We start from the raw sequence: 21,074 nt of genomic DNA, 5'->3' as shown, positions 1-21,074 counted from the left end.
ATAAAAGGTCCACCCAAGTCAGTGAAGCTCTCACCCTCGTCCTCAACACCTCCATGGACACAGTGCCTTCCCAGAGGCTTGAAAAAACGCAGCTGACAATCGATCTACTAAAGAAGCCCTCAGAAGACCCAGCCAAGCTTGCAAACTACTGAATGATCTCTCTCCTACCACACTCAGCCAAAGTCCTTGAAAAAGTCATCAACGGATATCTTGCTGACCACCTTGCTAGCCAACTGCTCCTCAAGTCCATGCCATAGGGATTCAAACCAAACCAGACAGCCCTCATTGCAGCAACAGATGACATCCGGATGATCCCTGACAGAGGAGAAGCAGCAGTGCTCATTCTGCTTGATTTTCTGCACCCTTCTTCACATTCTCCCACTGCACGAGATTGGCATCCAAAGACCGGTCCACCAATGGATATGCGCAATTCTCACCAGACGAACACAAACCATCAACATGCCACCTCCCTCCTCAGAAGCCTGGGAACTCATAAGTGATGTCCCGCAAGGCTATTAGCTCTGCATGATCCTCTTCAACATATACTTGACTCTGCTTGAAGACATCATCGGAGCACACATCGTTAATATACTCACCTACCCGAAAGACATGCAACTGATGCCATCCCGCTAGTACAAAACACCCAGCACAAACCAAAATGTAAACTTCTGCATGACCGAAGTGGCCACCTGCATGAAGTCCAACTGCCTCATGCTGTACATGGACAAGACCGAATTAGTAAGCTTATGAAAAGATACCTCGCTGTGGGACTCTGCCTAGTGGCCTACAGACTTCAGACCCACTCCCTCACCACAAACAAGAAACATCAGAATCATCACTGACAGCACGCTGGACATGTTCAGACAGGTCAACTCTGTTGCCACATCCTGCTTCCACACCCCGAGGATGCTGAGAAAAATCTACAAGTGACTACCAGGCGACATTAGGAAGAGTCACCCAAGCCCTTATTGCCTGCACACTGAATCGTGGAATGGTCCTCTATGCAGAAATTATCAAGCAACTCACAAAAAGACTACAGAACTCAGCAGCCAGACTCGTCCCTATGCCGGTCTCACACCACCCCACACCTGATGTAATTCCACTGGCTCCTGATACACGAATATGCATAGTTAAAGTTTCTCACTGTTGGGAATGCAGGTCCTGCTCTCTGGCCTGTAGCGCAATGGGGCACCGGCGACCTTCAATACCTACCTGTTTCGCTGCCAAACATGTGAAGGCAACGACAGAGGAGCATAAAGCCCCTCTGTGCCCACACTAAAACGCTTTGCGTTCCAGCTTCGGGTTTTCGTTCCTGTTCCTTCCGGTTCACCCTCCTGAACTTCTGGGTCACGTCACTTCGGTGTCCTCTGGTTCTCCATTGGGTTGCCAGAGTTCTCTATTCTCCGCGTCGACAGCTCTACTCGAGTCTACCTGGTGTTTCCTGCACGATCCTGGCGGCTTTCCCGTTCCTCGGATCCCACGTCACTTCATTTTGGTTCCTGCATCACGGCAACGCCATCCAGCTGTACTTCGCTTCTACACAAAAGAGAAAACACAACAATGAACAACCATTAACCCCTACACTATGGTAACAGTGCTTTCAGCGCTGAGCAGACAATTAACATTTAGTTAATATTTTAAATATTATCTGTTTGGTTTCCTTGTCCACGAAGTTGGAATTAGACAGACTTGACACACCCACAGATAAAAATAAAACAAAACACAACACAGGCCCAGTCTACCTGGACAGCTTCTTACATTTCCACCAACTCTTCAGGCACTTCTGTTCAGCTGAACTCTCACTAGCACAAATCCCTTGTATACATAAAAGCAGTTCAAGAGATTGCGCCTTCTCATACATCACTCCTATAGTGTGGAATGAAATCCCACACCATATCAGAGCCTCTTCCTCTCTTCTTGAATTCTGTAAGAAGCTGAAGACCTGGCTCTTCAAGTAAACCCCTCCCGGCTAACCTCACACACCTAAGAAGTGCAAGGATACCTTCACAGGTGATAGAGTGATATAAAAATGCTCATAATATAACAAGCTTCCCTCCTTCGGAGGACAGGTACAGGTAATGTAGCAGCGGCACCATAACAGGACAGATATAAATTAGGCAGCAGCAGTGCATGCCTACTTTCTCAAAGGAGGCAGTAAATGCAACCTTCTGTTCCCCGAGAACAGATTCAGCAGAGTAGACAAGTAGGAGTTTTCATCACCCACAGAGCATGTGCAGCCACTGAGAGTAATGTATAGGAGAACAAGTAATCGAATATGCGAGATCTCATACCATTCAGAAATAGTTGCTGCTGTCACTCGTAGGGTCTGCTGTTTGTGTGAATTCGCTAGAGCGCAGTGTATTGGGAAGCAGCTAACAGTTATCTAGCAAGTCGTTTTTGGAGCATTCTCGTCAAACAATAAGGTTTTGAATGCGGGCGCACTAGACTCAAATCTCAGCTGCGAACCTGCACCTGTTTAAAAATGTCGAGGTCCGCCACAAGACTCTAACCGCCTCGAAAAAACATCCTCCGCATTGCCACGCTGCTAACGCCGCCGTAACCACTTAGCATTACCCATGGAGAATGAAAGCAACACACCCTACTTCCGCTAGCTATTCACCTCCGGCTCAAATTTTACTGCTACGTCGGTGAGTGCTTCACCTTCCGTCACTCAACAGCAAAGTGCAAATGATTCCGAAACTCGTTGCACCCATTCACAATCATAGGACAGTTGGGCGGCCGTGTTTATGCTCCACAGAGGCACGGGCGGGCTCCAGCCTCCATGGCCAACACGCACTATGATTGGTTGAGGTGCTGACAGTACTCCAATCCTACGCCGTTTTACACATTACCAGTATTCCCTCCCACTCGACTACCAAAATTGTATTCATCCAATGCCACGTGACCCGGAAGTACTCGCATTATAAACACATGTTTGTCAAAAGATCGATAACAGACAACGGATTTAAATTTAGATTTACTGATAGTCTTTCAAAGTAGTGGCCAGCAACTTTAGCTGTAAGCAGAATGGACAATTGGAGCTGGTTGGTGCTGGCAGTGCTAACGGGTCTGAGCGTTCGTTGGACGGTCTCTCTAAACTCTTATTCTGGTGAGGCATTTGTGCGATATGTGAGCTATGCCACCTCAGATAGAATTTGCTGCAGAGTCTTCTATGGGCAAATTTCACTGTTTTCGCTTTTTTTTTTATAGGTGGCAAGTTTTCTGTATGCATGTGTTTTGGGTTTGCCAATGAGGTGATGTGTTCATGAGTAAAGCGCTGCACTTAATTGGAATCAGAAATATTGTTTGATTGCATTCTGGAACATGCAATTTTGTATCTAATTGAATTATTATTTATGACTCACATTTGCCTCGCTGTTACACGAGAAGCGGATAATGAAAACGTCATAACTACAAGTACAAGAATGCAATTGGTAACGTATTGACTTAATGAACTTATTACTTGCACTGGATATGGAACAACGAGAGCAATCAAGCTGAGACCTCAGGTTGTTCATTGTCGGGTGCTAATGCAACCTTGCTACTTGTAGCCTTGTTTATTCCATTACCTTGACTGGAGCAGCACAAATGCTTTTTTTTTAGCTTAGACACAATTTTCTTTGACACAGTCAAAAAAGTGTTTCAAGCTAAAGCTTGTCCTGACACTTTTTACACCATATATATATTTTTGACAGGTGTCTCAACTTGTTCCTTGTCAGGGAGAGCAACTCATCCAGTTAATTGTTTGGGGTTTAGCTCAATAGCACAACATAGAGAGGCACGATTAAGATTAAACATTCTTTGGAGGTTCGTGAAAAGTAGCCCCCGACATGTTGGCAGGGAATACTAAATACTCATTGTGGTGCACCGGAAGGGAACAAACTGCATGTCGAAGGCAAGATGTATAAGCTACCCCCTATGCTGGCATTGCACCACGATTAGAAAAGAACAAAAAGACAATGCACCAAGATTAGAAAAGAACAAAAAGACAATACCCTTGCCAGCTTTTTGCAGCTAGCATTTCGAAAGCAGATTAATACCCTCCAAGAAAACAAGACCACGTATGTGGCTGGAATCAGAAGAGCAGGGGGCAAGATCTCTGCAGCCACCTTCCTCCCCATGGGCTCCCCTCTGCCAGAAACCGGTCCTAGGAAGCTTGTTTCCGGTCCAGGGAAGGCATGGCTTGGCAGTTCGGGCTGGACTGTTCTCATGAGGCACAGGGTCAGACTGATTTGCATATGGCCATGTCTGAACTGGGGTGGCAGAGTGGGCTAAAGAACGGTGATGGATTAAACCCAGATCTGTTGACTGGGTGTGAGTGTTTGATTGGTTCTGATGCTCCATCCATCACCACCCCCTTTTGTACCGCTTTGTTCGCCATAAGTTGGCAGGGTATGCTCAGACGTGAGTCCCTTGCTCACTTTGCCACTGGATTCAAGCAAGCCTGGCTGAAGACGGCTGAAATGCCAGAAACCGGTCCTAGGAAGCTTGTTTCCGGTCCAGGGAAGGCATGGCTTGGCAGTTCGGGCTGGACTGTTCTCATGAGGCACAGGGTCAGACTGATTTGCATATGGCCATGTCTGAACTGGGGTGGCAGAGTGGGCTAAAGAACGGTGATGGATTAAACCCAGATCTGTTGACTGGGTGTGAGTGTTTGATTGGTTCTGATGCTCCGTCCATCACCACCCCCTTTTGTACCGCTTTGTTCGCCATAAGTTGGCAGGGTATGCTCAGACGTGAGTCCCTTGCTCACTTTGCCACTGGATTCAAGCAAGCCTGGCTGAAGACGGCTGAAATGCCAGAAACCGGTCCTAGGAAGCTTGTTTCCGGTCCAGGGAAGGCATGGCTTGGCAGTTCGGGCTGGACTGTTCCCATGAGGCACAGGGTCAGACTGATTTGCATATGGCCATGTCTGAACTGGGGTGGCAGAGTGGGCTAAAGAACGGTGATGGATTAAACACAGATCTGTTGACTGGGTGTGAGTGTTTGATTGGTTCTGATGCTTCGTCCATCAACACCCCCATTTGTACCGCTTTGTTCGCCATAAGTTGGCAGGGTATGCTCAGATGCGAGTCCCTTGCTCACTTTGCCACTGGATTCAAGCAAGCCTGGCTGAAGACGGCTGAAATGCCAGAAACCGGTCCTAGGAAGCTTGTTTCCGGTCCAGGGAAGGCATGGCTTGGCAGTTCGGGCTGGACTGTTCCCATGAGGTACAGGGTCAGACTGATTTGCATATGGCCATGTCTGAACTGGGGTGGCAGAGTGGGCTAAAGAACGGTGATGGATTAAACACAGATCTGTTGACTGGGTGTGAGTGTTTGATTGGTTCTGATGCTCCGTCCATCACCACCCCCTTTTGTACCACTTCTGTCCCCAAGGCACTCCTCTTTCACACGTCAGGTGACCCTATTCAAGCGGGAGACTCCTTATTTTTTTTATGCAAACAATGGCTTTGAATCTTGCTTTCTCCCGCCTTAAATTGTCCCCACTTCAATACAAATCAATGGAGAAAATTAACTTACCTGACTACCTTTTAAAAGCTCCCCTCCAGCTGCTTTGCAAATGTTGGCATGTATGCTTCTTACCCCATCTCACAGGTTACCTGATGGTCTCCCATCTATAATCAAAGTCTATTGCTAGTATAACATACAAATTGGATTAAAAAAAGTGGCAGACTATATATTTGATATAGGTGCCTTCACAATTACTGAAGGTTTAAAGACTGAATCACTGTGTACGTTCAGCTAGAACGTTCAGCTAGATTTTACATTGACAGGCTAGAGTGTGACAAAAACAGTTAGCATCTTTGCCTGGATAACTGCAAGAAAAATAATTGAAAGTTTTTTTATTTATTTTAATTATTTTTATTGAGATTTTAAAACACAAAGAACAAATATCACTACATTAGCTACCAAAGCTGCATCTAAGGCGAAATTAATCATACATTACAGCAGTTGCAGGCACGCTGGCTCCCCTTGTTAACCATACCTGTTCAACCCAGACATCAGTCGCATACATTAGGTATCGTCTTCCAGCCTCCACATATTCTCTTTCAAGGTGGCCTGTTGTCTGGAAGGTCCATAATCCTTCAGAGCATCTAGCCCCTGACAGCCAGATTATCCGTAATCTAGTCATCACTCTGAGTCATTTTCATGTGCTGCTCAGTAGCTAAGGCTTATTCCAATACATCCTTCTTCCAGTTAGTCACCACTGCTTCCCTAGGAGCCACCTAGTGTATAGGAATCCTATTCTTCAATAGTACAGTTCGCAAGGCCATCATTCTGAATTTCATTTTATTTAATTTCCATTTTGGCACTATGCCAAGCAGGCACATTTTTATTGACCTTTCCATTTCCAAACCTGTAATGTCTTCCATAACCTGCCACCTTACTCCCGAAACCAGTGGTCGAAGTGGGTGGGAATGGAAGGGCACGGTGTGCCCCTACTTATTTAATTTAACAAAGTCCGTTCCCCTACTTCATTTAAAAAATGCGTCCCAGGACGACAGGAATGCTCTGAGTTTAAAAAAAAAAACTACAGGATCATCCAGGCCGGTGTGCTGCATAGCGAAGAAAGCCTCTGCAGTTGCCAGGACCCCCTCCCCCTTCCCCACTGTATCTGTGGGCAGGGACCTGCCCAGCAACACTGTAGGAGCCGTGGTACACTGGAGGAACAATCAATCGGTACAAAAACCCGGCTACCTCTGATGGGCTCGGCTGTGCAGTGATTTACACCTCATTTAGTGAGGAGGCCACCTGCCTGCCCCCACTGTGACCAATACAATGGACACATTAGGACGCATTGGCGGCTCCGCCCTTGACCTCATCTGCCCTTTATTTTCCAGCTCACCCAGACTTACAATACCACACGGAAAGGAAGAGGACTTCATGTGGAATTCGTGGCAGACTGTGCTCAAACCTTGGCGCTTTTTAAAAATAAATGTGCAAAATGTTTAATGTCTTATCTGCTCTTTTCCGTATTATATTTTATAAAATGTGTACTGCTTCTCTGTCTATGTTCAGGGATGTGGTCTTTTTGAAAATACTGTTTACCCTTTTCTAAGGATATAATATAAAAGCAGCCCGAGGTGTCCATTTCTGTGACACCCGAGCACCAGAGCCCCTTGTGAACCCCATCCAGGGTCTGATTGTGAAAACAAATAAGCCCTGGCTCCAAAGCCGGGCTGGTGTACTGGGCATCGGAAGGGAGGCTGGTTTTATTACTGGAGGCTGCAAAACCGGCACCCAGTAACAAAACCCACAGGGCTGTCCAGCATAATGACTCACTTCTCACTCTCAAAAACGCAAAAATCACTGCAGGATTCCTTCTAAACCCAGCAGATTTCAAGCAACAATAAAAGTCAAGATTTATATCTATGGTGGTTGATCTTCCTGTTGGAGAGAGATTGGAGTATTGTCTATTGCCAGTTTTGACCCATCCATTGTAGCGCAGAGGGTTAAAATGCCTGCTGCAAAGAACCTGTACCACACAAATCACAGAACTGTATTTAATGGGCAAAGCTCAGTGGGTTACTGCTTTTGTCACAGAGAGCTGCATGCAAACTGCATGGTGAGGGTTTGGAAGTTATGTTTTTTCCCCAGTCATTCATCATCCTAATACTGCTAAAATTGGTTTGTTTGGGAAGAAATACATTCTTATTAGAAAATCCAACTACTGTGTTACATTTTGAACCCTCGGGTTGTGTTCCAGATCTTAAAAAAATGCCAACCAGAATTGATGGCATGTGAATCCTAACACCTGGTAGCCCCTTTTGTCTTGTAAACATTTTCTAAACATTGAATTACACACATATGATTAATTATTTCTGTATGTGTGCATTATGTAAAGTGCTCCAAGTCCCTCACACTAATTCTCTTCATATGTGGATTTAGAATATCCTAATAGAGTAGGCACCTAAAACATCCCTGAGCTCCTCCCTCTCAGAGAGGGGGTTGTAACCCTCAAAGGAACTAGGTTTTTCCTTTGAGAGGAGAATCTCATTTGATGAAGCATGTCACCTTTGGTGAGTGAGGGATTTCGTCCTGTAAAGGGAAGTGCCCACAGTTAAGTCTGTGGGATATAGCCAACGGTTCTGTGTTGATTGTTTTAGTTACCACTCAGTAGCAGCTTGCCATACACATTGTTCATACTATTTTTCAGTTCAGACCCAAGGATTTCATACTGTTTTGTCTAAGTCAGATACACACCCTAAATTAACCTGTACTCACCCTCTGGTATCTTGGCACAGAGTAGTCAGGCTTAACTTAAGAGGCAATATGTATAGTATTTGTGCGACACTTAAAACAAAGAAAACATCACACAGAAATATTTTACACCTTGTTAGTAAAATATAGCTTAATTTATTGAACAAAACAAGACCACAGCGACAAAAATTCAATAAGTAAAACCGAAGTTATGAATTTATAAAGAATATCTGCAATTTTAGTGCTTAAATGCATAAAGAAGCAACTGGGGCTATCTGGTCGTGCTTCACCAGGTCGAATTCAAAAGTTCAGGCCAAGTGCGATGGCCCGCGGGTCGGTTACAGGGACCAACCTTGTCCCGATAAAAAAGTACCTTGGTTGGAGGATGCGTTGACCTAGAGGGTGAGATGCAAAGAGTAGGGAGGAGGTGTGTCGGTTCCGATCCTTAGAATTCATAGGCGATGCGTCATTGTCGAGCAGCACACTCAGAGATGCGTTGTCATTGAGCAGCCTTGGATGTAGGTGATGTTTCGCCGTTGAACCGCACAACTGCGATTAGATGTCCTCGAAGCAGGTGATACATCGGCCCTGAAGGAGATGCGTCTGTTCCGAACGGTGCAATGATGGCGATGCATGGATTTTTCTGGTACACCACAGAAAAACCCACTTCCAAGGACCCAAGACTGGATTGGCACCACTTGGTGGGGTAAGACTCACAGTTGGCAGAGTCCAGGTGCTGTAGCAGGGTTGTTGGAAGTCTTTGATTTCCCTGAGTCTTTAGAACAGGAGGTAAGCCAGCAAGCCTTTGGAGTCACTTTGGTTCTCGGATTGGAGAGATGCAGGTCAAGTCCTTCTGTCTCCCAGGCAAGGAGGGCAGGCACAGCAGAGCAGGAGTGACAGTCCTTTCAGCAGCACAGCAGTCCATCCTGGCAGAATGTCCCCAGGACCAGAAGTGTACTGAGTTGGTGGTGTCGGAGGTCCAGTACTTATACCCAGTTTTGCCTTTCAAGAGTCCTTTGAAGTGCACAGAGTCCCTGCCCTTCCTGCTCTGGCTTCAGACTCACTACAGGGGGGTATGCAACCCTTTGTGTGGAGACAGGCACAGCCTATTAAGGAATAAGTATCAACTCCTCCATCCCATCCTGCGCAGTATGGCACATCAGGATGTTGATGGCCCATCAGTCACACCTAAGCTTCCTTTGTGTGTGGCAATGGCAACTTTCTAAAAGTGGCATTTTCAGACTTGCAACTTAAAATCCAACTTTACCATAAGTTGTGATTTTAAATTGTGAGTGCAGAAACACCAAACTCGAAAAGTCCATCTTTTCCCAATTGGAAATTGCAATTATAAAATGTAATAAGGTAATCCCAATGTTAACCTATGGGTCAGATAGGCCTTGCAGTACTGACAAACAAATTTACTAGTTGTTCACTCCCAGGACATGTAAAACTAAAATGTACATGCCCAACTTTTTTAATACACTGCACCCTGCTCTTGGGGCTGTCCAGGGCCTACCTTAGGGGTGACTTTTATGTATTAAAAAGGAAGGATTGGACCTGACAAGATGGTTAATGTGCCAGGTCGACATGACAGTTTAAAACCGCACACACAGGCTCTGAAATGGCCAGCCTGAAACATGTTTAAAGGGCTACTCAAGTGGGTGGCACAAACAGTTCTACAGGCCCACTAGCAGCATTTGATTTTGAGGCCCTGGGCACAAGTAGTGCACTTTACTAGGGACTTATAAGTAAATTAAGTATGCCAATTGTGGATAAGCCGATGTTTCAATGTTTTAAGCAGAGAGCACATGCACGTTAGCACTGGTTAGCAGTGGTAGAGTACCCAGAGTCCTAATGCCAGCAAAAATGAATTCTGCAAAACAGGAGGTCAGAAGTCAATAGGCCAGGGGAAAGCACGCCAGGATACCAGGTCTAATAACTACGATATGCCATATTTCTGCAATTTTTCTAATCCAATAGGGAATGTCACTAGGCCCCACCACCTGTCCCATCATGAATAATTCCAGAAGAGTGTGTGCTTGCTATGAGTGATTTTTTCCCCAGATAGGGCCATCTAACCATGTGTTGCACTTGCTTTGCTGCATACTATAAGAATAAATTAGGGATTTTCAGTCCACCATCCAACCACAGGAGTTACTCCAAGTAATGTTCGACTTTTACAGATGTGATTTAATGGGGAAATCAGATTTGTGTTAGCTATAGCGCAAATGTAACTTTAAAAATGGCTCTTTGGACTGCCTGAGTCAGAACTGGCTTAACCCAAGTTTTGATACTCCTCATTCCACCAAAGGCCAAGGAATAGTCCTAACTGGAGTTGATGGCTCTGCCTGCCAGTAGCCTCACTACTTAGGAAAGCTGAGGTGTTGTCAGCAACTGGCCGCTTAGCGGGGATTAGTCACCTGGGAGAGTTCCCAGGCAGCTTGCAGAACAAAAGACAACCTTAATATTTCTTAGGAATTTCCAAATGACACTGATAGGATCTGCTTGCTTCCATTTCTAGAGCCCTCTTCGATCATTTATCTCCAACTGCAGTAGTCGTGAGAACCAGTTCTGACTTAAAAAGTAGAAGAAATCATCTAAATTGGGGGTGGCTAATGTCTGCCTAGAGCTCTTCATAGGGATGAAAGGTTCAGCCATCTTGGACTTCTGGGGAATTTTTACAATAAAGCAAAGAAGTGCTGCAAGAGGAGGTGGTCTTAAACAAAACAGACAGGATCCGGAGGGAAAAGTCTCTGATCTTTGGCTGGTGCACAGCGTGAGCCTAGCTCCTCCCCACCACCACCGTAGAACATTCCTGGATGTGGGAAGACTACAACTGAAGAAGAATGACCTGCTGGAAGAAAGAAAAATCCTGCCTCCTGCAGGAAGAAGCCTTAATGACTCTTCACTCCTGCTGTCACACAGGGACTGTAACTGCTGTCCAAGGGTCAAGTGATTGGCCTCCCATTTGCTTGCTCTACAGAAGCAAAAAGCAGAAGGATTCTTGACTCGTACAAGGCCCAGCTGACCACAGAAAACTGGACCCTGCAGGAGCCCTGGCTAAAGAGAAACCTAGCGCCATGAGGCATGACATGAGGGCTCCAGGAATGGTGACGCATACCATCAGTTGGAGAAAAGTTGTATTTTGAAATTGTTTGTCCTCCAGAGGACAAAGACAAGGTGTGGAGCCTTCCTTAAGTGGCTGTGCCCAAGGCATGAAAAATAACAGGCTAGTCCAGTTCTAAAACGTTTGCCATGCAGAAAATGGGTTGTGGAGCCCTGCATGACTATAACTTCCAGCCTTGCCCCACTGTGGTATTTTGAGAACTGAAAAAGTGACTAAATTTGAAGGTAAATCCTTGGGCCAAGGCAACATGGTAAATCTGTACCAGAAGCAAAGGGACCTGTGCACCTATGAACTTCAGTTTTGTTCCGCTCTGAGCTTTTGGAGCCAAAATTAACAATTTTATCGGGAGCTCAACAACAACCTATTTGACTTTAAGGGTCCCTCACTTGCCACAGTTGGAAGATATTGGCTTTCATAAAAAAAGGTTAAGTTAGAAGGTAAAAACTTTGACGGAAATTACTCACTTGGTGTGCCAGGCATCTTCTCCATCACAGTCGACTTGAAACCACACCTTGGTGTCATTCAATCCCCAACTGCTGTTCTTCAATAGAAATCAAATGTCTTTTAGGCAATTTATGCTCTAAAACTTTAAAAATTCATCTATCAGGGTCCCCTTATCTCATTTTAATGATCTTCATGTATTTGTGGCCTGTAAATATTTCTCTGTGTGCCTACATATGTTTCAGAATTTTATTGTGTTGTGTTCTTTAGTTTTAAAATATTGGTAGCATTTAAATTTACCGAGTGTTTTCTGGTGAGTTGAGTCCCGCTTGCACCATAGATATCAGAGTTTCTCTTAAACGTATTTAGGATCACTGATCTCTTCATCACATTCTCTCTCTTTCTAGCTTCATCATCATCTCTCTATATGCCTCCCTGTTGTGTACCCCCATTCTTTCTCCTCCTCTTCATATCGCCTTGCTCTAGCCTTCTTTTGTCAATCTTCATCTTTGCCTTTTGATCCCCCCCTTCATTTCTTTTCTCTTTCCTTCATTCTCTTTCTCCTTTTTTCCCCTCTTCCAATTCCTCTCTCTTTTCTCTCTTTCCTTTATTCTTTATTTCTCTTCCATGTATGTCTTCCTGGTACTAGGTCATTTTAGTTTTTGGCATTCTATTTCTTGTAGGCGAGGTTGGTGACCAGGGTGAATCCAAGTGACTTGGCATTTAGTGAAAGTAGTGGTTTGGAGCCATCAAGGCTCATGTCTGGTTTCTTGTTTGTTCTTAGCAAAAAGTAGGAATTCCGTCTTGGTTGGGTTGAGCTTCAAGTAGGTGCTGAACATCCAGGTCTGGATGGTGTGCAGGCAGTGTTCGAGGTGTTGTGTGGGATTGACAAGTGCTCCAGGTTTCATGCAATTTAAAGTGTACTAGTTTACCTTAACTTTCTAAAAATGTCTTTCAGGCGAACCACCAACTACCTAGGTAAAATAATCTTCTAACCCTATTTGGAAAACCGCTCTTTTGGCTAAACAAAAGAGTTTGTTGTGAGAAGTTAGCCTGGTATATGCTGTCCACTATTTAAAGTGGGCACCTTATACCAGTCCAAACAACCGTTATGGTGATTTGAGAGGTCAAAGATGACCTTAGAAAGCTACCCAAGTGGTAGCTGTGGAGAGCAGCCTTCAGGCTTAGTCTTGAAGAAATGTTAAGCAGCTTGTTTTACCAGAATGTCACCTTATAGTATTAGTTAAATGAAAGGAGAACCACACAGTATTTATAAAAAATATGTATTTATTAATATAACACTCTCTAGTACGACACAGTACCTTCTACATGAAGACACTCACAAAGCACACAATACTGTAGCACAGAAACTATAGTAAATAGCACTAAATGTAAATGTCCAGTATTTGTAAAGCGCAAACAATTACACGAGGGTGTCAAGGCTCCGGGGCCGTCAGGAAGATTAAGCAAGCTATTACCCAGAGTCACATGGTGCTGGGCTGATGTGCCACCGGCGCCGGGGATCGAACTGTGAACCCCAGGTTCCGGAGTCATTTGCTGCTGCGCCACACCTCTTCCCAATACACAGTGGGCTCCAGGGGGAGACCAAACCATATACTAAAGTAGTGGTATAAAAACCGCGACTCGAGTCAAGACAGTGTCTAGAGGACGTAGAATCGCTGGGACCCCTACGAACCACCCAAGGTGAATAAGTAGGGACCCTAGGGAGGACGGTTGTTGTGTGGGAACACGACAGCGTGCTCCGTACAATTCTATGGGGAAATCGCAGTTGAAGTTTTAGAATTTAAGGACCCTTCCCAGTGGTCTTTGAAGAAACCCAGTAGAAGTTAGGAGGTTGGAGAGCACCCCACCTGTGGATACCATAGTACCAGAGTTACCTATCCCAGGAAAGCCGGGGGCATAGGTCTGAAGTGGCGTCCGAAACCGCCGTCGAACCCAATGGAGGACTTCGAAGAAGAGCCGCTGCTGGAAGGAAGAAAAGTGTCAGTTGGAATCCAAGGGTGGATTCTTGTCGAAGAGTACCTGAAAGCAGAGGGGAAAGAGTCTGGGTCACTCAGGAGTGACCAGGGGCTTGGTAGACGTATGCCCACCAATGTCGGGTGCTTCAGGTCCGTTGATGGAGTTCTTGACTCTGCAGCCACGGGGACCAAGAGGCGTCGAGGACGACCAGGAGCTCGATGCGAGCTGTCCCACGAAGGATGTTGAGTGCTGAGGGGTCGGTGTCTGGCGGGAGCACCAACAAGCCTTGGCAACGGCAACCCACGCGGAAGGTCAAGGAAGGTTACGGTTTGGACCAGCAGTGTCCAGGAGACTCACCAAACACAGGGGAGTCAGGGAAACACTGGAGCAACCAGGGGAGACAAAGGACAGCAACGTTGACCGTCAATTGGACCCACAGGCCAGAGGCACAGTAGTCACAAAAGGACCTCAAGTGATTTCACCAAACAGCAGCCCATGGAGCACTCCGTGTGAGGAGGCCGAAGTTCTTGGTAGGAAATGGTGCCAGAGGTTGGGGCTACTCGGAGCCCAATGCACTTGCTCGGGAAACGCCAACAAGCATATGCACTTGCAAATGAACGCGGTGCACAGGGTTACGTGTATTGCAGCCCCCACGAGGGATTCTGGCCTCAAACTTGGTAAGAGGGCAGTTCGAACCTCGAGGGACGTAGAAACCCACCTCCTGTGTTGCTGGAGCCTTCGGAGTCTGTAGGAGCTCTGGAGCAGCAGACCAATCAGTCGAGATGTGGTGCGTGCGGATGCAGGGGAGTGACTTCTTCACTCCAAGAGAGATATCTTCATTTGTCCTTGATGCTCCACAGGTCCTGCACGGAGCCTGTATTGTGCACAGGCACAGATGATGCTTCAGACTGAGAGGGAGACGAAGGCGGGCCCAAACAAAGTCCAGCGAAGTCCAGAGTGTCCAGACGGTCGATGTTCAGTGGTTTCTGGTTCAGAATCTTTTCCACGTCGAATCTAGGGTCCTACAGCCAGGTAAGCCCTTATGTACCCACGGGAGAGGGTTGGACAGATTCAGGGGACCCTCCTATGGAAGGGTCTGGACAGTGGAGAGGGTACTCCTATGTCCTTTGTCCAGTTTTGCTCCAGAGCAGGAGCCAATGGCTCCCAGGACTGGTTTGAACTGGACTATGCACAGGGACACCAAATGTGCCACTCGTGCAGACTTTCGTCGCTGGCAAGCGCACCCACCAAGCCCTAATACACTAAATCTCGTCTGGGAGGTGGTCACACCTCCCTGTGACTTGATGCAGGTGGCGTGATTCCTTGGCCTCTGGTCAGGTAGCACTCTCCCCAGAAGTGCCGCACTTCAGCCGGATCACCAAGTTTGGAGCCTCTCTCCCCAGGGTTCGAGGCTGCTGCGGTACTTCAGTAATTCTGTTTTCCCCCTGCTATTCCTAAATTGTGCCTGACTGTTGCCTGCTTATTGTATTGCCTGCATATTGTGTTTACTGTTCTTAGTGGTACTGTCTCTGTATTTTGCGGATCTCCTGTGTCCGTTCTGCCTACTTTCTCACATCTGCTGCCCCTGCGGCCCCGCCGCCCGTTCAGTCCCGCTCCCGCCTCCCACTCCTCTGCTCCCGCCCCCCTCCTCTACTAAATGGCAACGGCTGCGCGGTCGCGCAGCGCACTCGCACAGCGGGCGTGCCACTGGCGCGCCTAAGGCAAGCCCGTCCGTGACTTGACCAGCGCCAGGAACCCTGGTTCTCCTGGTCCCCACCGCTACGACTCAGCCAGCCTCCACGCTATCAACCCCGGAGGCCACGCCGACTGCGTAAGATCCTCGCCCAACACGACCCATGGGCAGTTCTTGTGTGGACACTGCCGAAGATCCTTCACCGCCGACAAGACGCCCGCAGCCGCCGAAGGGCGGCCTACTGAACCCACTGAAACCCTGACCTGCATCCTTCTTAACGTGCGCTCCCTACACCGACACGCCGTAGAGATCTGGGACCTGATCAACACCCTCTCGCCCGATGTTGCATTCTTCACGGAAACCTGGACCAGCGCCACCTCCGGCCCTGACATCGTCACAGCAATCCCTGACGGCTACAAGATCCAGAGAAAGGACCGCCCACACCGCCCTGGAAGAGGACTCGCCATCGCACACAAGACACCCCTCTGACTCTCCACATCCCGCACGAGCGACCCACACTCCAACACGGAACACCTCCATTTCCAGATCCAGACCAGCGCCAGGACCACACTACGCGGCACCCTCATCCACAGACCGCCAGGACCCCGCGCCCAGCCCGCAACCATCGCCGAGCTCACCGCACCCCACTCCATCACCTCCACTGCTCGGGGACCTGAACTTCCACCTCGAGAACAGCCAGGACCCCGACTCCACCACACTCCTCGAGAACCTCGCCAACCTAGGACTGAAACAGCTCGTCATCTCTCCCACCCACAGAGCGGGTCACACCCTCGACCCCATCTTCGCGGGAGGATCAAACATCTGCTTCAGCCACACCACCCAGCCCCTCTGGACAAACCACCACTGCGTCCATTTCACTTTCAACACCACCACCGCACCCAAGCCCGCCCTGCGCCCGCCTCGACGGAACTGGAGTAAGGTCACCGAGGAACACCTGAACTCCGCCCTTCTCCAAGACCCCCCTTCTCCCCCCCCCCCCCCCCAAGACCACAACCGTCACCAACTCCGCAGCCAGGGAATTCCACCTCTGGGTCTCCTGCTGCGCCGACAAGCTGGCACCTCTCCGACACACCGCCAAAGAACGCCCGCTGAAGGCCGCCTGGTTCACCACCAAACTCTAGGAAGCCAGACGCACCTGCAGACGTTTGGAGAAAACCTGGCGGAACCAGAAGACCACGGAAGCACTGAACAACCACAAGAGCGCCTTGAAGGACTACCACCAGCGTATAAGGGACACCAAAAGAACCTTCATCAGAGACAAAGTCAAGACCAACGCATCCAACGCCAAGGAACTGTTCAACGTCATTCAGCCGTTCGCAAAACCCACCTGCAAAGCCACTGACATCAGACCCTCCCAGGAACTCTGCAACAAACTCAGCTCCTACTTTCACCGGAAGATCAAGGCCCTCTACGACAACTTCATCGAGCCTGCAGAAGACAGCACCACACCACCCACCATTGCCGAGAAGCCAACCATCACCCCCTGGGCCCCCGCGTCCGTCGAGCTCATCTCCTCAACCATGAAGAAGACACACTCAGGAGCCCCAATGGACCCCTGCCCCCTCACATCTTCCACAAGGCCGCCAATGTCATCGCACCTGAACTAGGACAGACTATCAACTCCTCCCTCAGATCCGGCATCTGCCTAGACGACTGGAAGCATGCGGAGGTGAAACCCCCTCCTCAAGAAACCAACGGCCGACCCAACTGACCTGAAGTACTACCGGCCCATCTCTCTTCTCCCCTTCGCAGCCAAAGTCACCGAAAGACTCATGTACGCCCAGCTGTCCGCCTTCATCGAAGAAAATTCCGTCCTAGACGCATCCCAGTCAGGCTTCTGCAGCAACCACAGCACTGAGACCGCCCTCCTCACTGCAACCAATGACATCCGCATGCTGCTATACCAGGGACACACCGCAGCCCTCATCCTCCTAGACCTCTCCGCAGCCATCGACACCGTCTCACATCGCACGCTAGCCGCCAGACTCCACAACTCAGGATTACAGGGATCCACCATCAACTGGATCCAATCCTTCCTCTGCAGCAGAACCCAGAGGATCAGACTCCCCCCCCCCCCCCCCCCCCCCCCCCCCCAGCACTTCCTATCTGATCCCATCGACATAGTCTGCGGAGTACCCCAAGGATCTTCACTAAGCCCGACACTCTTCAACATCTACATGGCTCCTATCGCTGCCATCGTCAGACAGCATGGGCTTAGCATCATTTCTTACGCCGACGATACCCAGCTCATCCTCTCCCTCACCAAGAACCCAGAAGACACCAGACTGCTTCCAGGAAGGAATGAGAAGCGTAGCAGCCTGGATGAAAGACAGTTGCCTAAAATTCAACTCTGAGAAGACCAAGGTCCTCATCCTCGGATCTTGCCCCTCCGCCTGGGACAGCTCCTGGTGGCCCTCCGCCCTCGGGAGCCCACCCACCCCAACAGACCACGGTCGGATCCTCAGTATAATCCTCGACTCCTCCCTTTCCATGAAGCGCCAGATCAACACCGTTGCGTCCACCAGTTTCAACTGCAACCTCATCCTCCGTAAGACCTTCAAATGGATCCCCCCCGACTGCAGAAAGACCGTCACCCACGCACTCATAACCAGCAGACTAGACTACGGCAACTCCCTCTACGCCGGAATCAACAAAACTCTCCTACACAAACTCCAAACCATCCAGAACGCCGCAGCCAGGCTCGTCCTTGGGACACCGCGCCACGAACATATGACCCTACACCTACGAAGCCTCCACTGGCTACCCATCGAGAAGAGGGTCACCTTCAATCTCCTCACCCACGCCTACAAATATCTCAACAACATCGGCCTCAAATACCTCAACGACCGAGTATGTTTCCACGTACCCAAGAGGAACCTCCGCTGCGCCGACCTCGCCCTGGCAGAGGCGCCCCGCATCCGCAGAAACAGAACCGTCGGGAGAGCCTTCTCCTACATCGCAGCCAAGACCTGGAACGAGCTCTCGGTTAACCTCAGACGCTCCCCAACCCTCGATACGTTCTGGAAGGACATCAAGACCTGGCTCCTCGACTTACTCGAACCTGCTCCCCCCCCACCCAACGCCTTGAGACCCTCACAGGTGAATCGCGCGCTATATAAACCACTGATTGATTGATTGATTGATTGATGCCTATAGTTCTGCCTTCCCCTGCTCGAGCTTGGCTCAGCAGCAGGAGGGCAGAAATGTGTCTCTGGTCGGCAGCAACCTTCTTGTGCTGCTCGGGACTAGAAGGCCGGTACCGGGAACACCATGGACCCAACAAAGCTTGCTTCTGAGGGGTGGAATTATACCTCCCACACCGGTTACTTGTGTGTGTGGGGTATGATGTCACAATGTTTGACACCAAACACAATAGGGTTGCTTTCAGCTGTTTTAGAGTTGGTCATCACGCGGTCGCATAATGCCACTCTATATGTCGTAAATGGCAGCTGCACTAACAACCCGGGAAAATAGACTCCGTAGACTGCAGGGGTGTTCTGCTCATGCATGGGCCCCCTCTCATTTAGAACCAAGCACCCTGCCTTCAGGATTGTTAATGCCTGCTATAGGGGTGACTTATAGGTTTTAAGTGTAGTGACCCTTAGATATAGTAAATCTATATCTTAAGTAAGTGGTGCATGCACCAACTTACACAGGCTGCAATGGCAGGCCTGTAGTTCCATTTTGCATGGCCTCTCATGAGTGGCATAATACATGCTTCAGTCCATGGGAGGCCTGTGGGGTACCGATGCCCTGGGTTCATGGGTATCATATACTATGGACTGACAAGGGTACCCCAGTATCCAATCTGGAGTGTACCTAAGTACATAACATAACAGTTTAGGGAGAAAGCAGATAGACTGGGGTCCTGATTAGCAGGGTCCCAGTCAGACTAGTCAAAACCAGTATCACATTTAGCAAAAAGTGGGGGTAACCATAAGAAGCAGATCCTAATTTCCTACATTTGAAAACTGTTGCTCCTGACTAGTTGAGCAAAACTGTTGGTCCATATTATTTTATGCGAACCCTGAAGAGCTACAGTGACTCACTGGCAGTGCTGTTCAAAGTTACCCCAAAAGAGGGCGCTGTTTCTCAGTTGCCACAGCAAAGGCCAGTAGTCTTCCATGCAAGGAAAGGAGGGCTAATTGATTTGTCCGTTAAAATATACTTGAGGTCCCACTTGTTCTTGACCATCACCTCCTGCTTATCCTTTGTGCTACTTCTTGCAACCAGCAATGGTGTTATCAGACCAGATCTAGGCACATTCCTGTTTAAGGCGCTCTACAAACTTAGGTAGTGCCAATATCTTTAAATGCTTTTAAGTTCTGAACAATGTTATTGGTCACTTATAAGATTCTCAATCATATTTACACATCTATCACTGACATTTAAGAACACTACCTGAAATGGTGGCTTGATTATACCACTACACACATACCTGGGACACCTATCTGTTCTGGGTAGAGCATCCACCCGGTCAAGACCCCTTGCTGCTGACCAAGTTCTCTTCTAGAACTATCGCATTTTGCTAAAATATTTGAAAAATGGTCTTCTTTAAAAAGTTCATTTGTTCCTCAAACCAGTGTTTCCCTCTATTATCTCTTCTGCGTTATCAAATCCGACGTGACTACCAAGAGAACTTAAAAAGTGTTGATAATGTGACTTTCTGTGTCATCAAATCCTGTGCTATTGCCAAGATTTGCAGTCAAAATATGTATTTTTCAGGTCAATATACCTTGTTTCCTTCTCCAGTATCTGCAGGTAACGTTTGCGACTTGATATTGGGGCTGGTTGTTATCCTTGATTTTAATAGTTTTAATCTTTTATTTGAGAATGAAAAGCCTGGCCAAAACTCAAAGACTTGCCTGCTCTATATGATGTTTGGAATGCTTTATCCAACTCTCTACAGCAACAGTAGGTCTAATAGTTAGTTTTCTTTTTAGATCGAGCCTAGAGCCAGAGCGCATGCGCTGCTCTGCAAGACTTGTTGTAGACGAGTAGCGAATAGAAGCCCCGCCCACTCTCCGCCCATGTTTGCCATTGGCTTGTGTCATTGTCTCTCCTACATGCTGTTAGTCCCTCCTTAGTACCACCTCCTCCTCATTTGTCACCTCCCATGGCAAGGGCCCCTTTACTTCAAGTGTTACACGGTACATCTTATTTAGACTGTGATCACTATTTTCTTTAATGAGGTTCTCCTACTGCCTTCTTTACTCCCCCTCCTCCCTCCCGTTGTCTATGCCTTCTCCCCCTCACTCGCACTCCCGTTGTCCTTGACTTCTCGCCTCCACTCGCCCGTTGTCCGTGCCTTCTCCTCCCCACCCCCTCACCATCCTGTTGTCCGTGAGGCCTACTACTGGGCAACGCACCTAATCCATATCAACAACTGGGTATATACAACAGAGGACCACCCCACATATAGGCTAGAAAGGGCACAACTTTGTGACTGCTGCTGTTGCAGGCCACGTCATTTTGTAGGTATGTGATTCCATCACTATACATGTGCGAGCCTACAGAATGACACAGGCTGCCTTTTTCTTTTCTTTTTAATTTACTGATCCAATGTGGCAGACGCAACTTGGGATCAGTAAATAAAAATCTTTTTTAG

General features: G+C 48.0%; 1 protein-coding gene across 1 annotated transcript in view; it reads left to right on the top strand.

Moving 5' to 3' along the window:
* Positions 1-2,911: 2,911 nt before the first annotated feature.
* Positions 2,912-21,074, top strand: part of ALG6 (ALG6 alpha-1,3-glucosyltransferase) — a 302,197-nt gene continuing 284,034 nt past the window's right edge. The window contains exon 1 of the mRNA XM_085602411.1: positions 2,912-3,109. Coding sequence (XP_085458537.1) covers positions 3,028-3,109 — 82 coding nt within the window. The 5' untranslated portion in view covers positions 2,912-3,027. The remainder of the gene's footprint in view (positions 3,110-21,074) is intronic.

The sequence above is a fragment of the Triturus cristatus genome, chromosome 4_2 (genome assembly GCF_964204655.1).
Source record: "Triturus cristatus chromosome 4_2, aTriCri1.1, whole genome shotgun sequence".
NCBI classification, from domain to species: domain Eukaryota; kingdom Metazoa; phylum Chordata; class Amphibia; order Caudata; family Salamandridae; genus Triturus; species Triturus cristatus.
Note: the sequence above shows the minus strand (reverse complement) of the source record. Positions and strands in the feature narration are given on the sequence as shown.